Source organism: Medicago sativa, chromosome 2, assembly GCF_051527215.1.
Source record: "Medicago sativa cultivar Bolivia chromosome 2, Bolivia_mono, whole genome shotgun sequence".
In the NCBI taxonomy this organism is placed as follows: Eukaryota; Viridiplantae; Streptophyta; class Magnoliopsida; order Fabales; family Fabaceae; genus Medicago; species Medicago sativa.
This window is the reverse complement of record NC_140750.1, coordinates 51551315-51568158: the sequence shown is the minus strand read 5'-3', so window position 1 is coordinate 51568158 and position 16844 is coordinate 51551315. Positions and strand designations below refer to the sequence as shown.

Sequence of the window (16844 nt, the reverse complement as noted above, 5' to 3'; positions counted from 1 at the left end):
CAATTCAAATATGGGACACAAATGATTTGAAACGTTTGAAATATGTTAAAAATTTACAACAATAGATAGACATATATCAACATGGTATAAGAATAAGTGTGGATGTAAAACTAAAGAGAGAGAAAATAATATAAAAATTATAATCGTATATAAATATGAACGTTACGACGAGAGATTTGATCACGAAGAAATGACTCACGAAACTCTAATTAACCAATTAAATCTTGCTTTTGCTGAAAAACACAACATATAATGGGTGCTTTTGCTACAAATTAAATAGGCTTATTTTGTCTATTGATCCCCTAATTAATTTCTAGTTTTCAATATTGGTTTCATAACTAATAAAACTATGTTTTGGTCCCTCAAAATGTCTCCGTTAGTCGAACTATTCTCGTTCCATTAATTTTAACATCAAATGTCTAAAGTGGACCAACATGTTATGTGGTTCACCATAGACCTCATTAAGTTGTTTAGTTTAAATTGTTTGATTTTTTTTTCTTCTGAAAATAGTCAAAATACAACAATTAGATCATCCATGTTTACTATATCTAATCATGCACCACCACCACCAGATTTTTTTTTCAACTTTCTACATCTTCATCCCTCATTCTCTTCTTCTTCGTCACCATCTTCATACATTCATCAACACTGAACCCAGAAAAAAATTAAAAGAGTAAAGTTGTTTAAAACAAAACTCATAATTATCAATCAACAAAACCAAGATCAAGCAAAGCCATGAACGAATCTTAATCTAGCTGCGTGGAGGTTCGGGAGCGGGTGGGGAGGTGAGGGTGAAGGAGGCGAGGAAGGTGGGGGGTGATTAGAGTGTGAAGGAGCCGGGTGGGGGTGTCAGGTGAGGGGGGTTGCAATGAAGATTATTTCTTTTAATATCCGGGGACTAGGTGCGGTGGAGAAGAGGAGGGAGATTCAGAGGTTAATTGCGGAGAGGAGGCCCGGAGTGATGTGTATTCAAGAAACTAAGTTGAAGGTGGTGGATGATGTTTTATGTCGTTCCTTGTGGGGTTCTGATTCGGTAGCCTGTTCCTTTAAATCTTCAGTTGGTGCGTCAGAAGGCATTCTTACGCTTTGGGATACTAGTGTGGTGAATGTGTGGATGAATGTGAACATCGCTAATTGTTTGATAGTTAAAGGGAAGTTCATAAAGAATAATGAGAAGTGTTGTTTAGCCAAAGTGTACGCCCCTTGTGATAATAAGAGGCGCCAGGATTTGCGGAATGTGCTAAGAGGTTTGATTCAGATGCATAGTGCGGCTGCTTGGTGTGTTCTTGGTGATTTCAATGTCGTTCGTTTTAGTCAGGAAAAAAGAAGTCGATCGGTGTCCAGCAGTAGTGATGATTTTGCACCTTTTAATATCTTCATTGATGGTAATTTTCTTATAGACTTACCTTTATGTGGTCACAACTTTACTTGGTTTAGAGGAGATGGTTTATCGATGAGCCGGCTTGATTGATTTTTATTATCAGAAGCCTATGTTACTCTTTTTCCTAATTGTATCCAAACGGCTTGTAACATCCCGATATTTTTATCGATCATAGTATTTTTCTAGATTTATAATTTATTCAACAACTTATTTTATTGCAAAGAATTTAAGAAATTGTAACACTCTATTAGTAATTAATTTATCTATTTTGATTGATCACATTGATGTCACTATAATGGGATAATTTTCTACTTAGTCATTTTACGTCCTTTGCCTTATAATTTATTTTGAATTATTGAATTTTGAGTCTAATTATTTTACTGGAAATAATTATAACCAAAAAAAAAAAGAATTTAGAGCCATTACTTATGCAACTCCACTAAGCCTATTTTTTTTGGTAGTAAACTAAAATCAGTTCCTATTATTTCTCCATTCATTTTTATTGCTATTGGCCTTCACTTAGTTGCTTCTTTGAATCATTCCACTAATACCTATCCATGAGTATCCACGTGCAATTGGCTTTGAGAGAACCGTGCCTAATTGATTTTCCCCTCCTTTCTTATAACTCGGCTACATGGGAAAGTGGTTATTGATTCCTTTTGACCCAAACCAAAGTGCATGATCTCTCTATCCCTTTATCTTTCACGGTGATACTACTACTCCCTTATTCAGTGGCCTCTTGACGAATTCATTTGAGTAAAATAAAACCCTTCTTACTGCTCAAGCCATTTCAACGTAAGGTCAAGAGACAATAATTTTCTAGCCTTCACAAAAGAAAACCGTCACGCCACTTTCTCATCATCGCGTAACCCTTGCTCATTCAACAACTTCGTCTGTGTATAAAATCTTAAGGTAAAGTCATGGTGTTGTCCCTTTTCCATTCTCGTTCATATTCTATTATTAAGTCCTCTTCTCATTTGAAGATTTGGCTTATTGTTACCAACCGCTCCAATTGTATGTCTATATTCATGTAGCACTTCAAAGACTCGCTCGTGCGTTTGGTCGGAATCAATCTTAGGACAGGCTCGTGCGTTTTGTTCAGAATTAATCTTAGGGACGTCTTTCAAAGGAAAAGCACCATAAGGTAAGGGCTTTTTCCCATACGTCCATACTAAGTGCTAGGCTGTGTTATTAAGTAGATGTAGCAATTCTTGTCTTTTAAAAAGAAAAATAATTAAAACGTATTTTCATGGCAAAATTAATCCTTTTTAAAAGTGATTATTATTAATTATGAGTGATTATTCTTAATTATGTTTTATATGAAGGTTCTGTATGATTATGTGGTGTGAATTGATATATTTTATATTATTATGCTTTATATGTTTTTGTGATGTTGGAAAAGAAATGATAGATTTTTGATGAATTAAAGAAAAGAGAAAGATGAAAATGTGAGTTTGTGAAATGATTGACTGTTGGTTGTGTGTTTGATGATGCATTAATATTTGACTGTAATTGCCTTAGTGGCGGGTTAATATTATATATCTGTGTGGTGCCTTAGTGGCGGGTTATAATTATATTTTGTGTGGTGCCTTAGTGGCGGGTTTTAGTCTGCACTTTCATAATCATGCATGGCATATGCATCTGTGTGGTGCCTGTGTGGCGGGAATTGCAATTATATTCTGTGTGGATGCCTTAGTGACGGGAATTATATCCGGATCATATAGTTATAAGAGCATGCATCTTACGCATAATTGCATAGAGTCTGTTGTATACATGTGATTGATTATTGACTTAAAACTATTTTATTGCAAATAAGATGTGTGTGAACCTTACTTTGAAGCATATGACTTGAATGTATTTTCTTAATTCTTTTTGATTGATAAGTTTTGATATTATCTATTTTATGACATTGTTTCTGGTGCTTTGAGTATGAACCAATTTGGATAAGGAAATTGACCCTTACATTAATATAATATTGTAGGTACCAAAGATGATATATGATCAAAGCGTACGCGGGGACAAAAATTGGGTTTTTGATTAAATTGTAATTTTAGAAGTAATTTTGAAGGACTTTTAGTTTAAGAATTTTTATTAAATTATGTAAAGAATTTTGTATAGGATTTGCTAGAATATACATTATTTATGAAATAAATAAATTGTAGTGTTTTTCAGAAAAAGAAAATGATTTAGGCGTAATGTCTTGGACCAAAATCCGGGGCGTTACACGGCTCTTCCACGAAGTTTTTCAGATCATTTTCATATTCTTTCAACCATTGACGAGGAGAATTGGGGGCTGAAACCGCATAGTATGTTAAAATGTTGGGCGGATATTCAAGGGTATGCCGATTTTGTTAAAGGAAAGTGGCAGTCTTTTCAGGTGCAAGGGTTGGAGTGGTTTTATTCTGAAAGAAAAGATTAAGATGTTAAAGGGGAGCTTGAAAAGTTAGTATCTGAATCATACTCTTAACATTGATAGTAAAATTCGAATTGCAAAAGATTGGTTGGTAGTCTTGGATGACTTGGGGGAGAATCGCATTTTAGAAGAGGAGGTGGCCGAGTTGCATCTTTTATCGGTCGATATTATGGCTTTTTCCAAATTACAAGCTAGTATGTAGTGGCAGAAATCAAGAGTTAACTATCTAAAGGAAGGTGACACAAATTCTAAAAAATTTCACAGTATCATGTCTTCTCGAAGGTGGTCGAATTCCATAATTTCTTTGATGGTTGATGGGGTTCAGATTGAAGGCGTGGAAGGGGTGCGATAAACTGTTTATCAACACTTCCAAAATCATTTTAAGAGGATGTCGTAATTTAGGCCTGACATAAGAGGTTTGCTATTTAAATCTTTGCCTTTAGCGGAGGGGGTTGATTTCATTAAACCCTTTCTTTTAGAAGAGATTAAAGCAGCAATTTGGGACTGTGATAGCTATAAGTGTCCTGGACTGGATGGAATTAATTTGGGATTTTTTAAAGAGTTTTAGGATGTTTTGAAGGTTGATTTGATGAATTTTTTTGCTGAATTTCACCGCAATGGTTAGCTAACTAAAGGGCTTAATTCTACTTTTATTGCTATGATTCCAAAGGTCGAGAGCCCAAAGCTGGTGGTTGATTTCCATCCAATCTCTTTGGTGAGTAGTGTCTATAAAATTCTTTCCAAAGTGTTGGCTAACAAATTGAGAAATGTTGTTGGAAATGTTGTGTTTGCTTCTCAGTCTGCTTTTATTAAGGATAGGTAAATTTTGGATGGTATATTGATAGCAAATGAGATTGTTGATGATGCGAAGAAAGCCAAGAAAGAATTACTTCTATTTAAGCTGGATTTTGAGAAGGCGTAGGATTATGTGGATTGGGATTACCTTGATGAGGTGATGATTAAAATGAATTTTTCGCGGTTGTGGCGCACATGGATATTGGAGTGTGTCACGACGACAATGACGTCGTAGTTGGTTAATGGGAGTTCGACAAATGAGTTTTGTTTTGAGAGAGGCCTTCGTCAAGGGGATCCCATTTCCCCGTTTTTGTTTCTTTTATTGTTAGAGGGCCTTAATGTGATGATGTCAACGATGGTTGCTAATGGGTTGTTTTCTCCGTATGGTGTTGGACCGCGGACAGCAGTGTCGGTCTCTCATCTTCAGTTCACGGAAGATACCTTGCTTGTGGGGGTAAAGACTTTGGCTAATGTTAGAGCCATGAAGGCGGTATTATTTTTATTTGAAGCTATCTCCGGCTTGAAAGTTAATTTCCACAAAAGTATGTTATTTAGTGTTAATGTAAATGATTCTTGGCTTCATGAGGCGGCCTTGGTCATGAATTGTAAGCATGGTCGTCTACCCTTCCTCTATTTGGGGCTGCCTATTGGTGGGGATCCTCAAAAGTTGCAGTTTTGGTATCCGTTGGTTGATAGGATTCACAATCGATTATCTGGGTGGAAGCGTAAAAATTTATCTTTGGGTGGTCGGCTAGTCTTGCTTAAGTCTGTTATGTCCTCCATTCTGGTTTATTTGATTTTCTTATTCAAAGCTCCCTCATGTATTATTTCTTCCCTTGATTCTATTTTCAGTAATTTCTTTGAGGGGGTGAGGATTTTAGGAAATTGTCTTGGATTAAATGGGATACAATTTGTTTACAAAGGGAGAATGGAGGTCTGGGTGTGAAGAGGTTGATGGAGTTTAATATTTCTTTACTTGGGAAATGGGTCTGGAGGGTGTTGGAGGAGATTGAGAGTTTGTAGAATTTAGTGCGGTTTGGTGTGGGAGATGGATCAATTTGGTGGCATAATTTGAACCAAATTAGATCGAGGGTGGGGATTACAGATGCTAGGTGGTCGGATGACAATATAATTAGGAAGGTGGGGGAGGGGCGGTCCACTCTGTTTTGGGAGGATCCATGGCTTGATGAAGTTCTGTTAGCGAGGTCTTTTCGAGCTCCACCCATCTCACGGTTACACTGTGAAATATGCTTATTCTTACATAACAGCGGTTGACAGTAACCTCACTGAAGATTTTGATCATTTGAAGGTGAATATCTTTGTCTGACGTCTCTTCCTGAATAGACTAGCTACAAAGGATAATCTGCGTAGGAGAAATGTGTTCGACGTTTCTCAAGCTTCTTGTGCAACCCTTTGTGGTGGGTTAGAGGACAGGGATCACATGTTTTTTTAAGTGAGACTACTACGGTTGCTTGTGGCTTTTGGTTTCGAATTGGCTAGGAATTGATACAGTTTTTCATGGCGATATTATTTCTCACTCAAATCAGTTTAGTGGTCTTGAAGGTTTCTCCAAAAACTCTAGGACATCTTTTACCATTATTTGGATTTCGGTTTTATTTGTTATATTGAAAGACCGTAACAGGAGAATTTTTCACAATTAGATGGATCGACTTGTATCGCTTGCAAAAAAGGTTAAAATCCAAACGTATTGGTGGTTGAAAGCGCACTACATTATGTTCGATTTCGACTATCCCTTTTAGAGGCTAAACTCATTATGTTGTTTTCAGGCTATTGTATAACTTTTTTTTTACTTCTTATCAGCCTAGTTTGTAGCCTAATTGTTGTATAACATTCACTTTTCAGTTTTCCCCAACATGGCTTGTGTTTGAGGAACTACTTGTTGTCTCTTTAATATAGTTTCGCTTAGTTTATTCAAAAAAAGAAATGAAAATCTCACACTCGCATCTTGAAGAAATTGAACAAGATTCGATGAATTCAGGAACGAATTGTGGTATCCGTAATTATTTGCAGACAGAAATTTTATTTTCAGACATATTAAGTACTTTGTCAAACCTTAAAATAAATACACTAATATACGTGCACTGAACCTGTCCATTTTTTGTTTATTTGATTTGATGAATTTTTGAAGAAGAAATGTTGAATACACCGTCGTATTTGATTTGATGAATTATCCCTGACTTCTCTGCACAAGTCATTGTAATTAAATAAGGTTTGACATAAAAAAAAAACAAATCATTGAAAAGCTTTTGAAGGCCGTAAAAAAACTTTTAAAAAATAAATTTTGTATTTTTAAAAGAAATAAACACATGAAAAATATATAATTTATCTTGGAATACTTTCGTTTTATTCATTTTTGCTCTCCATTAAATCAAACTAAATTAACTACCAAGTCTAAAATTGTCAAAAAAAAAAAAAGGGAATAATGTTTGATTTAATTAATTTTTCCTGACTTTTTAGCATAGATCGTTGTATTTTGTTTTTTAAAAGGAACATAGATTATTGTATTTAAATACGGTTTGACATAAAAATAAAAATAAAATTGACAGATCGAGCTTTTGCAGTCCATAAAAGCATTATCAACTTTTAGTTTTAAGAAAAAGAAAGAAATCCATTCTCTTGGAACATGATACTCGTAACGTAAAAGAGAACAAAAAAGAATAAAACGTCGCCTGAGAGGAGATTCGAACTCTCGCGGGGAAACCCCATGTACTTAGCAGGCACACGCCTTAACCACTCGGCCAAAGCGACTTTGATGTATTAAGTTTCAATTAAATAATATTTATTATCAAGATCTGAAAATAAAAATTAGAGAAGTAGTTAATGTTGCGTTCTCTCTCTCTTTCATTGCGGTTGCAGGGTAGCTGCAGAAAGTACCAAATGAAACGAAACAAAAAAAAAAACGACACAGAAACAAACCACCCACTGATGTGAGGTGAAGAGGTTGGGTGCGTGTGGGTCCCACTTAATCTCTCTCTCTTAACCCCCCACTTTCCATTTTATACACTCACTAGTCACCACATCTGACGCATAACAAACACTCAAATAAAAAATCAATTCAACTCCAACTAACTCCACCGCCCACCACCATGACGACGGCGATCTCGGTGGCGGAACCCGAACTAAAAACATACTGGTGCCACGAATGTGACATGAGTGTTTCTTTAACTACTTCTCACACCCCCTCTCCTCTGCTCTGCCCCCATTGCGATACTCATTTCCTCGAACTCATGGACTCACCTTTTTCCCAAAACGACGCCGATTCTTCATCTTTCTTCGACGTTGTTTTCCAAGACGCGCTTTTACTACTCACACCTCCCGCTAAATCCCGCACCGAAACAACAATCCCTACAGTAACCGTCACACAAACGCTTCTTACCTTACTCGATCCCTCAAACGGCGTCGTTATATGCGCCGTTTGTAAAGAAACGGTTTCCGTTGACGAGGAAGCGAAACAGCTTCCTTGTGATCATCTTTATCATGCGGATTGTATTACTCCGTGGCTTCGGATTCGAGCTTCTTGTCCTCTTTGTCGGTGCGGAATTGTGGAGGATGAAGAGGATGTGAATGATGAGGAAGATGATGTTAATGGTGGAGATGTGATGAGGGAGATGGTGATGCGCTTGTCGGAGTTGTCTGAGGATGATTTTTATGGATTGAGGATTACTCTGAATCACATTGCTTCACGTCATGCTCTGCTTCATTCTAATGATTCTGGTGGTGGTGAGAATAGTGATGATGCTAGTGAACTTGGCGGCGGTGGTGGTGGTGTAGATGGAGAAGAATCTTAATGCTGGGATTCTTTGCGGTATGTTTTATGATTTGTTTCATGATAGAACGTTATAGCGTCATTTGATCCATGTAGCCAACACCTGTTTCTGAGTTTGTGGAATCATTCAACATTGCATTGAACTGTGATTTGTGAATCTAGAATATTGGTCCTTGAAGAGTGCTAACTGTGTATGTATCTGTATCTTAGATATTGATTTTTGGAGACTGATTCGTTAACTGTTCCTAGATATATGGAAATAGTAGGGATTGCTTGTTGATTCCATAGTCCATGAAATTCTTCATGTCTACTTGTAGTATTTGGAAAATTCTTTACCTTAGCTTGAAATATTCTGCTTTAAATTCTTGATCTGAGTGGTGGTAATATACTCGAGCATCTTAAATAAGCGGTCAAGAGTTTGATCTTTATTCTTCCATATGGAAAATGTTTGGTTAGTTGGAGAGAATTCAGCTTGTCTGCCTAATAGGTTTTCCGACAAAGATGATTAGTCAGGATGGTGGATGCTTGTACTTGTAAGATAATTATAAATAATAAAATTAGATTTTGATGTTGTTTTTTTCGTTTTGTTAGTTGATCTTGTTGATGTTTAGGCAGGTAGATTCTTGAATGGCTTTTTGTGCTTCTATTGAACTTGTTCATGGAAGTGATCTTGGGATTTTAGAGTAATTTTTGAATTTCTTGCTTCCGCATTCTCTTGAGTACATGACAAATTGACAATTCTTTTAAGGTTTGTTTAGTTGAGTTCAACATTTTGATGTGGATGGGAGGGAAGCATATCCCTCTTCATTAAGTTTAGCTTGTGGGAAGGAAAATGTGTTTATAAACATAGGGCCTGTTTGGATTGACTTATTTGAACTTATCTGCTGACATAAGTTTTGTGAGACTGCTTGCAAAAATTTATGAGAACAACTTATGACAATTTTCATAAGCTTTTTTCAACTTATTTTCATAAGTTCTCCAATATATCTTATAAAAACAACTTATAGCAGTATGAGACCAATTTAACGTTATTTTATCTTTTTGCTATAAAAATAGCTTATGCAAGCTTGTATGTAAGCGCTTGTGCTATAAGCTGTTTATCCAACATTGGAGAGAAAGAAACGTATGCCCAAGAGGTCAAAATAAATTTTCCTTAGCTATGATGACATTTGACTTTTGGTTTTGAATTTGATTCAACATCCTAGAATTGATTCAGATCTAAGCAACTATGTGTGGTTTTTCACTTCTTGTTGAATTGATTTTCCATTAAAAATGTGTGATGTACTCTCAGCGTTTACTTTTAACAAAAGGAATCAGCTACCCCTTTGTGCCTATATGTCATGACACCATTTTGGATTCCAATAACTTTTGATAGTCCAACAAAAATCTACTTCAGCGTTGAAAGTTGATACAGGGAGAAAAAAGATATTGCAAATTAAACTTCAAATAAGGTATAACAAAATATTTCTAAAACAAAAATTGTTGCAATGTTTTCATTTGACAACACAACTTGCAAATGAAACAATGGGATTTGATTTCATCCTTGTTAGTCTTCAATCATACTCTGGTGTTGCACAAGAGTAAAATCTCTTCGTCTCTATGTTAGAGAAGAGAAATTTTAAAACCATTTTAATCCAAACATGTATACAAATATAGATCACTTCACTTTCAACTCACTTTTAACTGAACTCCTTTTTAACCAAATTATATGTCACATGAAATGTTATAAGAGTTTAAAATGTAAATTAGCATTTCCCTTCATTAAAATCCTTTCCCTCAACTCAATCACATAAGATGTATCTCAATAAATCCCTCCCCTTGTATGAACCTAATAGACCAATATAGAAAGTTCTCTCTCTAGTGCACCGTGAACTAAGTACCTTTTAAGTTTGTGGCTTAAGAACGAATTTCATAGAAAACAAAGATGAGGAAAAAGGCAACTGTTGAAACATGGGGTTGACTAGTTTTTCATGAGTATATTTGTTTTGTAGTGTTATCACAGCTTGCATATATTTGTACATGTCAAAACCCTTGTTATCATTATTTTGTTGTGGATCATATGCATTTCATTCAAGCCAAAACGTTAAGAAATCTGAGTGATTATTGCATGATTCAAGATTGCCAAAACTGAACATCTGCAATGTTAAAAATGATTGTAAAATTTTCTGTTTCATTGTTTGGTGGAATTTGCTTTTTGTTAAAATAAAAATTAGGTTGGAGAAGGGGAGGAGACCACCAATTCTAGTAGATATAATAAAATATGTAACACGCATTAGTCCGTGACTCTGTCATTGTTATGTTATATTAAGTTATTTGGTTCAGCAAGTATGGCTATTTTCTATTTGCTGCATAATAGTCAGCACCATGCCTACTCCACTACTGTCACTTTTACTAGTCACTAGTCATCTATATTCTATTCTGAAAATATCCCTTCTTTTGCATGTGAACTAATATGATTTGTTCTGATATTCGACTGCAGGTATATAGTGTACTAAAAGAATATTGAAGTTGTATCACCATAGATCGTCTAATCAAGTGTAAATCTACACCGACGAATATGGTTCTTCTGTTTTTCCCTTCTTTTTTGGGGAACTCCAACTAGCTAGTTGTAGTGCTATAGCCATAAATACAATAAACTGATGGAATGCATAAGTATCGTGCATTTCTTGCCCCCCTCTCCACTCTCTGTATGTTGGTCCTTGAAACTGGATTCTCTTAAACCAAATTCCTCTCTATCTTAGTCAATAAAATCATTGTAGTATTCAGCTCTCGTTTATTATGTCTGTATTGCTGAAGTGGATTTTATCCATTGAAACATTTCGTTCACGGTTTTTTTGCATTACATTAGATGTTATTATTGCATGCCAACATGGCTGTAGCCTGTAGTTTGGGCATGAGATTTTTGAGGGATTGTATCATCTGAGTGTTGCTGTGTAACGTGGAAGAGCATTCAAATATATATTTTTGGTCTGAGTTGTGTTTTGATTATCGTATCTATATCATAGCATTGAGTACTACTACTTAACTGGACCTCAACTTTTGGGCACCAGATGATTATGATTAACTTTGATACTTCAACAGTTTTGGGTGGATGGTGTTTTCTGGGAAATCCTTAAAATGTCTTTGGTTGTTTGATTTCATTTGTCTGAGGCTCTAATGAGACATGTTTGGATTAACAGTATGCATCATAATAGAGCGAACTGAACTGGAATAGAATGATATGATAGTGTGTAATTTAGATATTTAAAAAATCGACGGAATGCATTGGAAAGCAGGTGGCATCCATTTCACTCAATTCCATTGGTTGCCACCATTTATCTTCCCTTCAAATTGGGTAGAGTGAGATAGAATAATTCGTTGACTTAATTTTATAGCTGGTCTCATTTTATTCATTTTTTCAAACACCATAAAATAACTAAATGAGGGAACGCTTGTTCAAAAACTAAATGATTGAGAAATAGTTGTTTTATTTGGTTCCACTTTTGCCCCAATTTACACTATTATATTTTTTTTTTATCATTCTATTTTATTAAATATCACCAATGCCTTTCTAGTTTCTACAAGTCCCAATTTTTTTTTGCGGACTCCTTATTTGGAAGTTGCAGAAATTCTTAGATCTTTCAATGGGTCACTCTACCTGAGAACAAACTTTGTGCCATGAATTGATGTCCCCATAAATCATTTTAAGTAACTTATTTCCTAATAAACACGTTTCCATCCAGCCAAAATGGTTCATTTTAGAACCTAGCTGCCAACTTCAGCATTGTATGACACGTATTGCTTTTATGGTCGTTATTAGAAACACTACCAATCATTCAGATGGAATTAGAAACACTACCAATCATTCAGATGGAACTCGACTCGTGTAGTACACTTCACGTTATAAGTTTCTTTCAATCAATATACTTCTTGGCTAATACGGACCTCATATTGTGATATACCTATCTATCTTATCTGGTTATAATACTTTTTTGAGGGAAAAAGATAAGTAGAATTTCTTTTTGTTGTTGAAAAAAAGATAAGTAGAATTGAATAGTACATAATTGCTTGTTTCATATTTTATGGTCGTCTTTCACAAGTCATATTCTTGACTCAGTCTTCACCTTTCATCGAACAATCTTAAAATTTGTTTGTGCTATACATGAATGATGGCTAAATAATTACAATACATCTTCTACCATCGACTTTATGGTTTAATTATTTGTAGACCGTTAACAACCTATAACTGGCTGCCCTAAAGCCGTTGGTCAACTCTCTAAATTGGAGTATATATGTAAAAATAAAAAGTATTACAACTCAATTACTTATTTATACTTTTAATTCTTTCAAGATGTTCTTTCAAAAAAAAAATCATTTTAAGATTTTTTTTCTTTTTTGAGAGAAGATGTTAACAATTAAATTCACACACATTAAGGCGAGTTGAGATCCTCTCCATTAAAGTATGATGAATTTTTACTTGTGTTTCAACGCATCAAATATCTTTACAAATTTTTATCATATGTACACTTATATATGAGGCACTTGACCCCTTTGATGAGTAGGTTATTATTGTTGTCACTGTCACACGTAAGAACAAGTTTTCTTTTGTCATCCGATGGCTAAGCAAGGTAGAAATGTCATTTGCATTGAGCATAAATCAATTCAATAATTTTTTTTTTTTTTATAACCCAATTCAATTCAATAATCTTTAGGCACACAATGAGGCCAAGTGGATTAATACGATGAGTCAGCACCCCCAATTCCGTGACACCAAATTGACCAACAATTATAAGTACTCCCTTAGGAAAGTTCCCTCTAAGTCTAACTTCTTATAATGGGTCAATTCAACAAGCAATCCACCTCGTTCATTCATTTTTTTCCGTTAGAAAATTAAATTTGCATTTTAAGGACCACGACACCCTTAACACGTGTACATTTTTTATTAGTCTTCTGGATAACAATGAAAACTTCCACCTCATTCCCAACATTAATTTCCAACGTGAAATTAACAAGTCAAAGCTTCATGCAATAATAATTCTCTACTTTTCTAAAGTATGGTCCAACATGTCCTTCCATCTATCTTCCTTAAAGAAAAAGTCCTTCCATCTATCTATAAACAACTATAAATAGAACTTCTCCGTGCATATTCTTTCAATTCAACAATATTCATTTCATCATCCAAAAACTTTATTATTGTAGCTTGCTTGCAGTTGCACACATAGATTCAAGTAATCTTTGCAGGGCATATATTATTTGTTAGCACAAATTTTGATCAAAAGATGGATAGTAGCTTATGTGACATGTTATTGAAGGTGGCTATGTTCGTCCTAGTCCAAGCTTTGGTGTACCTTATCCTTTCAAATTCATCAAACATATTCTCCAAGAACATCAAGAGATCAAACAGTTTCAAGCCGGCGCGTTCCGTGAGTATTCGTCGGATGTTGGCTTATCTCTCTGATTTTCCTCCTGAAGGAGAACCCTCTCCTTCTACAATGAGTCCTCAATCACAAGCAACTCAGAGTTAGAATCAAGTTTGTATCATATATGGCTCAGGCTGTTTGTAAATAATTTATCTTATTGTGAGTGTAGAGAGGATATTGCAAAATTAGTTAAACAATTCTAAGTAAATTATTGGTCTGGGGGTCTTAAATTCTTTTATTCATTTGGTTTTTAATTATATATCATGTAATATATTTATAAATGGAATTGGATTGGTAGTAATTTGTTTTTGTTTTTATATTTTTCCTTCTATTCCGTATATTGAGGATCAAGTTTAATTAAGAATTCCTCTCAAAAAAGTTTAATTAAGAATTCAGTAATTGCTTGATTAAAAAAAAAAAAAAAAGAATCATATGCTTGCTTGTTATAATTGAATATGCAACTTGAAAAGTTGTACATGCCCTTACGTAATTATTTGTGGGCTTTCTTTGGCGATGTGTAATTTTATTAATTTTGAAAAAAAATTTCTTTTCTCACCCACCTGACTTGTGCATTTAGATTATATAATTCGAACAATGTAAAAATATGTTTAAAACACCCTCCAACATTCTCCAACACTATTATTTTGAATTTCCTAATCCAAACCGGATAAGAAGGGTGCGAAAAGAAACAGATTTTAAAAAATGCACATCGTTGAAAAGCCCAATAAAACTGTTGGTGTCCAGTTTTTTGAGTTCAAAATCAAAGCCTAATATTTTTTGGATTTACTTTTTCCACCATGTGGGTTTCCTCACGCGCCCTATTTTTTCCAAAAATGCCCTTGAGTTTCCGGATTTTATAATCCGGAATGGTGTTTTCTTTTGTTAAAGGGTGAAAAAATGAGTAACGGATTTTTCCGGATTTTGTAATCCAGAAACTTCAAAAAATAGGGCGCGTTACATGGTGTTTCCGGATTACATAATCCGGAAACCCCCTAAACACCCTTTTTCAATGTAAAACAATTCGAATTATATAATCAGAACTGTATCAGCACAAATTCTAAACATGTTTGTAACATGGATAGTCATTTTAGGGACAATATTAATCTTCCTAACTCTCATCCTTTTGTTTTTGGGTCATTGTTACTTGTTCTTAGTCAAAAATCGGGTTTTCGGGCTACTTGTTCGGATTGCTCCGAAACTTCCCCAGAAAATCAGAAAAAATTCAAGAAATCCAAAATTCAAAATTCCAAAATTCCATCGTTTAGACCCATTTTTTCATTTTTTTTTAATTTTTCATATTCTCAAAAAAATCCTTAAAAATTTGCATTAGTTTTATTTGATTTTAACATTTTTTTTACTTAGTTTTTTGTTGTTTTTAAAAGCAAAACTCAAAACTGCTGAAATGTGAGAGAGTCTGATGGCTGATTATACATAAGAATTGTCCGGATTATAAAATTCGAAATAGTAAACATGAATCCGGATTTTAAAATCCGGAATGCACAAGGGCATTTTTGAAAATTTTATAGGGCGCGGGAAAAGGCCATAGGGTGGGAAAAGTAATACTCAATATTTTTCATGCAAATTTCCCACAAATTGAACTATATAGTCGATAGACAAAGTGGTTTTGAAGATTTGACTATTAATTAAACTTTTACGAATTAGCATTTCGATCCCTAAAATTCTAACATGTAAATATAAAAGTTCGTCCTTAAAACTATGCCTTTTATAAGAATCATGTTAGCTACCATATTAGAGTTAGACAGTTAATATTAGAGTTAGACACATGCTAAGAATTTCACAAATAATAAGAATTTATTGAGAAAGATTAATTCTCAACTTTTTTAAAAATAAATTGACATAATTTTTAATATATATAATTTTTATTTTTCGTGTACTAACGTGTAACTTTTGTTTTTAATAAACTAAAAATGAAATATATTACTAACAAGATAGGGTTCTACCTAGCACAAGATTAAACTAAAATGAAATATATTACTTACAAAATAGGGTTCTACCTTGCATAAAATGTGTCAAAAAAGAACACCAAAATTTACAAAGAACACAACGAAAAGAAAAAAAAACACAATAAAATGAGAGTAATTAGTGACCAAAGCCCAAGCAAGTAAAAGGATTAGAGAATTGCTTTTCTCCCGTATGTTTTTGCTCATTCTCGCCCTGCGTGAGTTAATTCTCGCTGAAAACACACATGCATGAGTTAACTCACGCTCGACTATTTGACAGAAATATGCAAAAACAATTACCAAAAGACTATGCCATACCTTTTTTTTTAATCGTCCGTGAAACTGTTATTAATGACTATGTTATGACACGCAGGGCCGGACCTTAGGGTGTGCAAGGAGCTCAATGGAGCTGGGCCTCCCCAAGGTAAGGGTCTAAAAAAAAATTTATAGCCCAATTGTACTACTAAGTACTACCCCACTAAAAACAAAAATTCCTTATTTTCTTTCTCTCTGATACCACGCGTTCCATCATCATCACTCCATCAGACTTTCCTTTTTTTCTTTCCCGATTTGATTTCCTTTTCCTCTTTTGTTATCTTGTTTTAGGCCTATTAGAATTGAGCCCTCTTGCTTTTGGTGTTAGATGAGTGTTTTTTTGGGAGGGTGGTTTGAGGTTCTATACGTAATTTTCACCTTTGGGTATATCGCATATATACAACACCTTGTATTTATCTTTTAAAAAATTTAAATAGAACATTTTTCTTTTTTAAAAAAAATACTTTTATTTTACTACGGACCTCTTTTCACTTACAAAGCCGAGCCTTCGAATTCGTAAACGGCCCTGAGGACACGTGAATGAGAATGCAATCTTCCACTTAAATTCAGTATCAAGAGATGTAAACCTCTACTCCCAGATGTGGGTATTGTCCTATTTGGAGCTCCATAGGCAAAGATATTTATTGTGTGCGAACTCTTATAAATATCTATTTTTATTTCTAATATAAATCTATTTTAGAGATTAATTTTATAAAGTTAAAACTTACAACTCTCATTAACATAAACTTGTGATTTTTTTATTATTTTTTTTGTCCAAATTCGTTGAATCTTA

The 16844-nt window shown here is 34.4% G+C and overlaps 4 protein-coding genes, 1 long non-coding RNA gene and 1 other non-coding gene across 6 annotated transcripts; 5 read left to right on the top strand and 1 right to left on the bottom strand.

The window, feature by feature from the left end:
• Nucleotides 1-868: 868 nt before the first annotated feature.
• LOC146948719 (uncharacterized) lies at nucleotides 869-1471 on the top strand. Its single transcript, XM_085748422.1, has one exon. It carries the CDS (start codon nucleotides 869-871, stop codon nucleotides 1469-1471), a length of 603 nt encoding a protein of 200 aa, XP_085604548.1.
• Nucleotides 1472-1883: 412 nt separating this feature from the next.
• Nucleotides 1884-3562, top strand: LOC146948718 (uncharacterized). Its single transcript, XR_015025351.1, has 3 exons — nucleotides 1884-2293; nucleotides 2416-2525; nucleotides 3363-3562. It is a non-coding gene; the product is annotated as an uncharacterized LOC146948718 (long non-coding RNA).
• A 1382-nt stretch (nucleotides 3563-4944) lies between these two features.
• On the top strand, nucleotides 4945-5535 carry LOC146948717 (uncharacterized). The gene has a single exon (XM_085748421.1). It carries the CDS (start codon nucleotides 4945-4947, stop codon nucleotides 5533-5535), a length of 591 nt encoding a protein of 196 aa, XP_085604547.1.
• Nucleotides 5536-7273: 1738 nt separating this feature from the next.
• Nucleotides 7274-7358, bottom strand: TRNAS-GCU (transfer RNA serine (anticodon GCU)). The gene has a single exon. It is a non-coding gene; the product is annotated as a tRNA-Ser (tRNA).
• Nucleotides 7359-7616: 258 nt separating this feature from the next.
• On the top strand, nucleotides 7617-14076 carry LOC146948714 (uncharacterized). Its single transcript, XM_085744911.1, has 2 exons — nucleotides 7617-8415; nucleotides 10856-14076. Exon 1 carries the CDS (start codon nucleotides 7697-7699, stop codon nucleotides 8396-8398), a length of 702 nt encoding a protein of 233 aa, XP_085601037.1. The 5' UTR covers nucleotides 7617-7696; the 3' UTR covers nucleotides 8399-8415; nucleotides 10856-14076.
• Nucleotides 13635-14076, top strand: LOC146948715 (uncharacterized). Its single transcript, XM_085744912.1, has one exon. It carries the CDS (start codon nucleotides 13635-13637, stop codon nucleotides 13878-13880), a length of 246 nt encoding a protein of 81 aa, XP_085601038.1. The 3' UTR covers nucleotides 13881-14076.
• Nucleotides 14077-16844: the final 2768 nt, after the last annotated feature.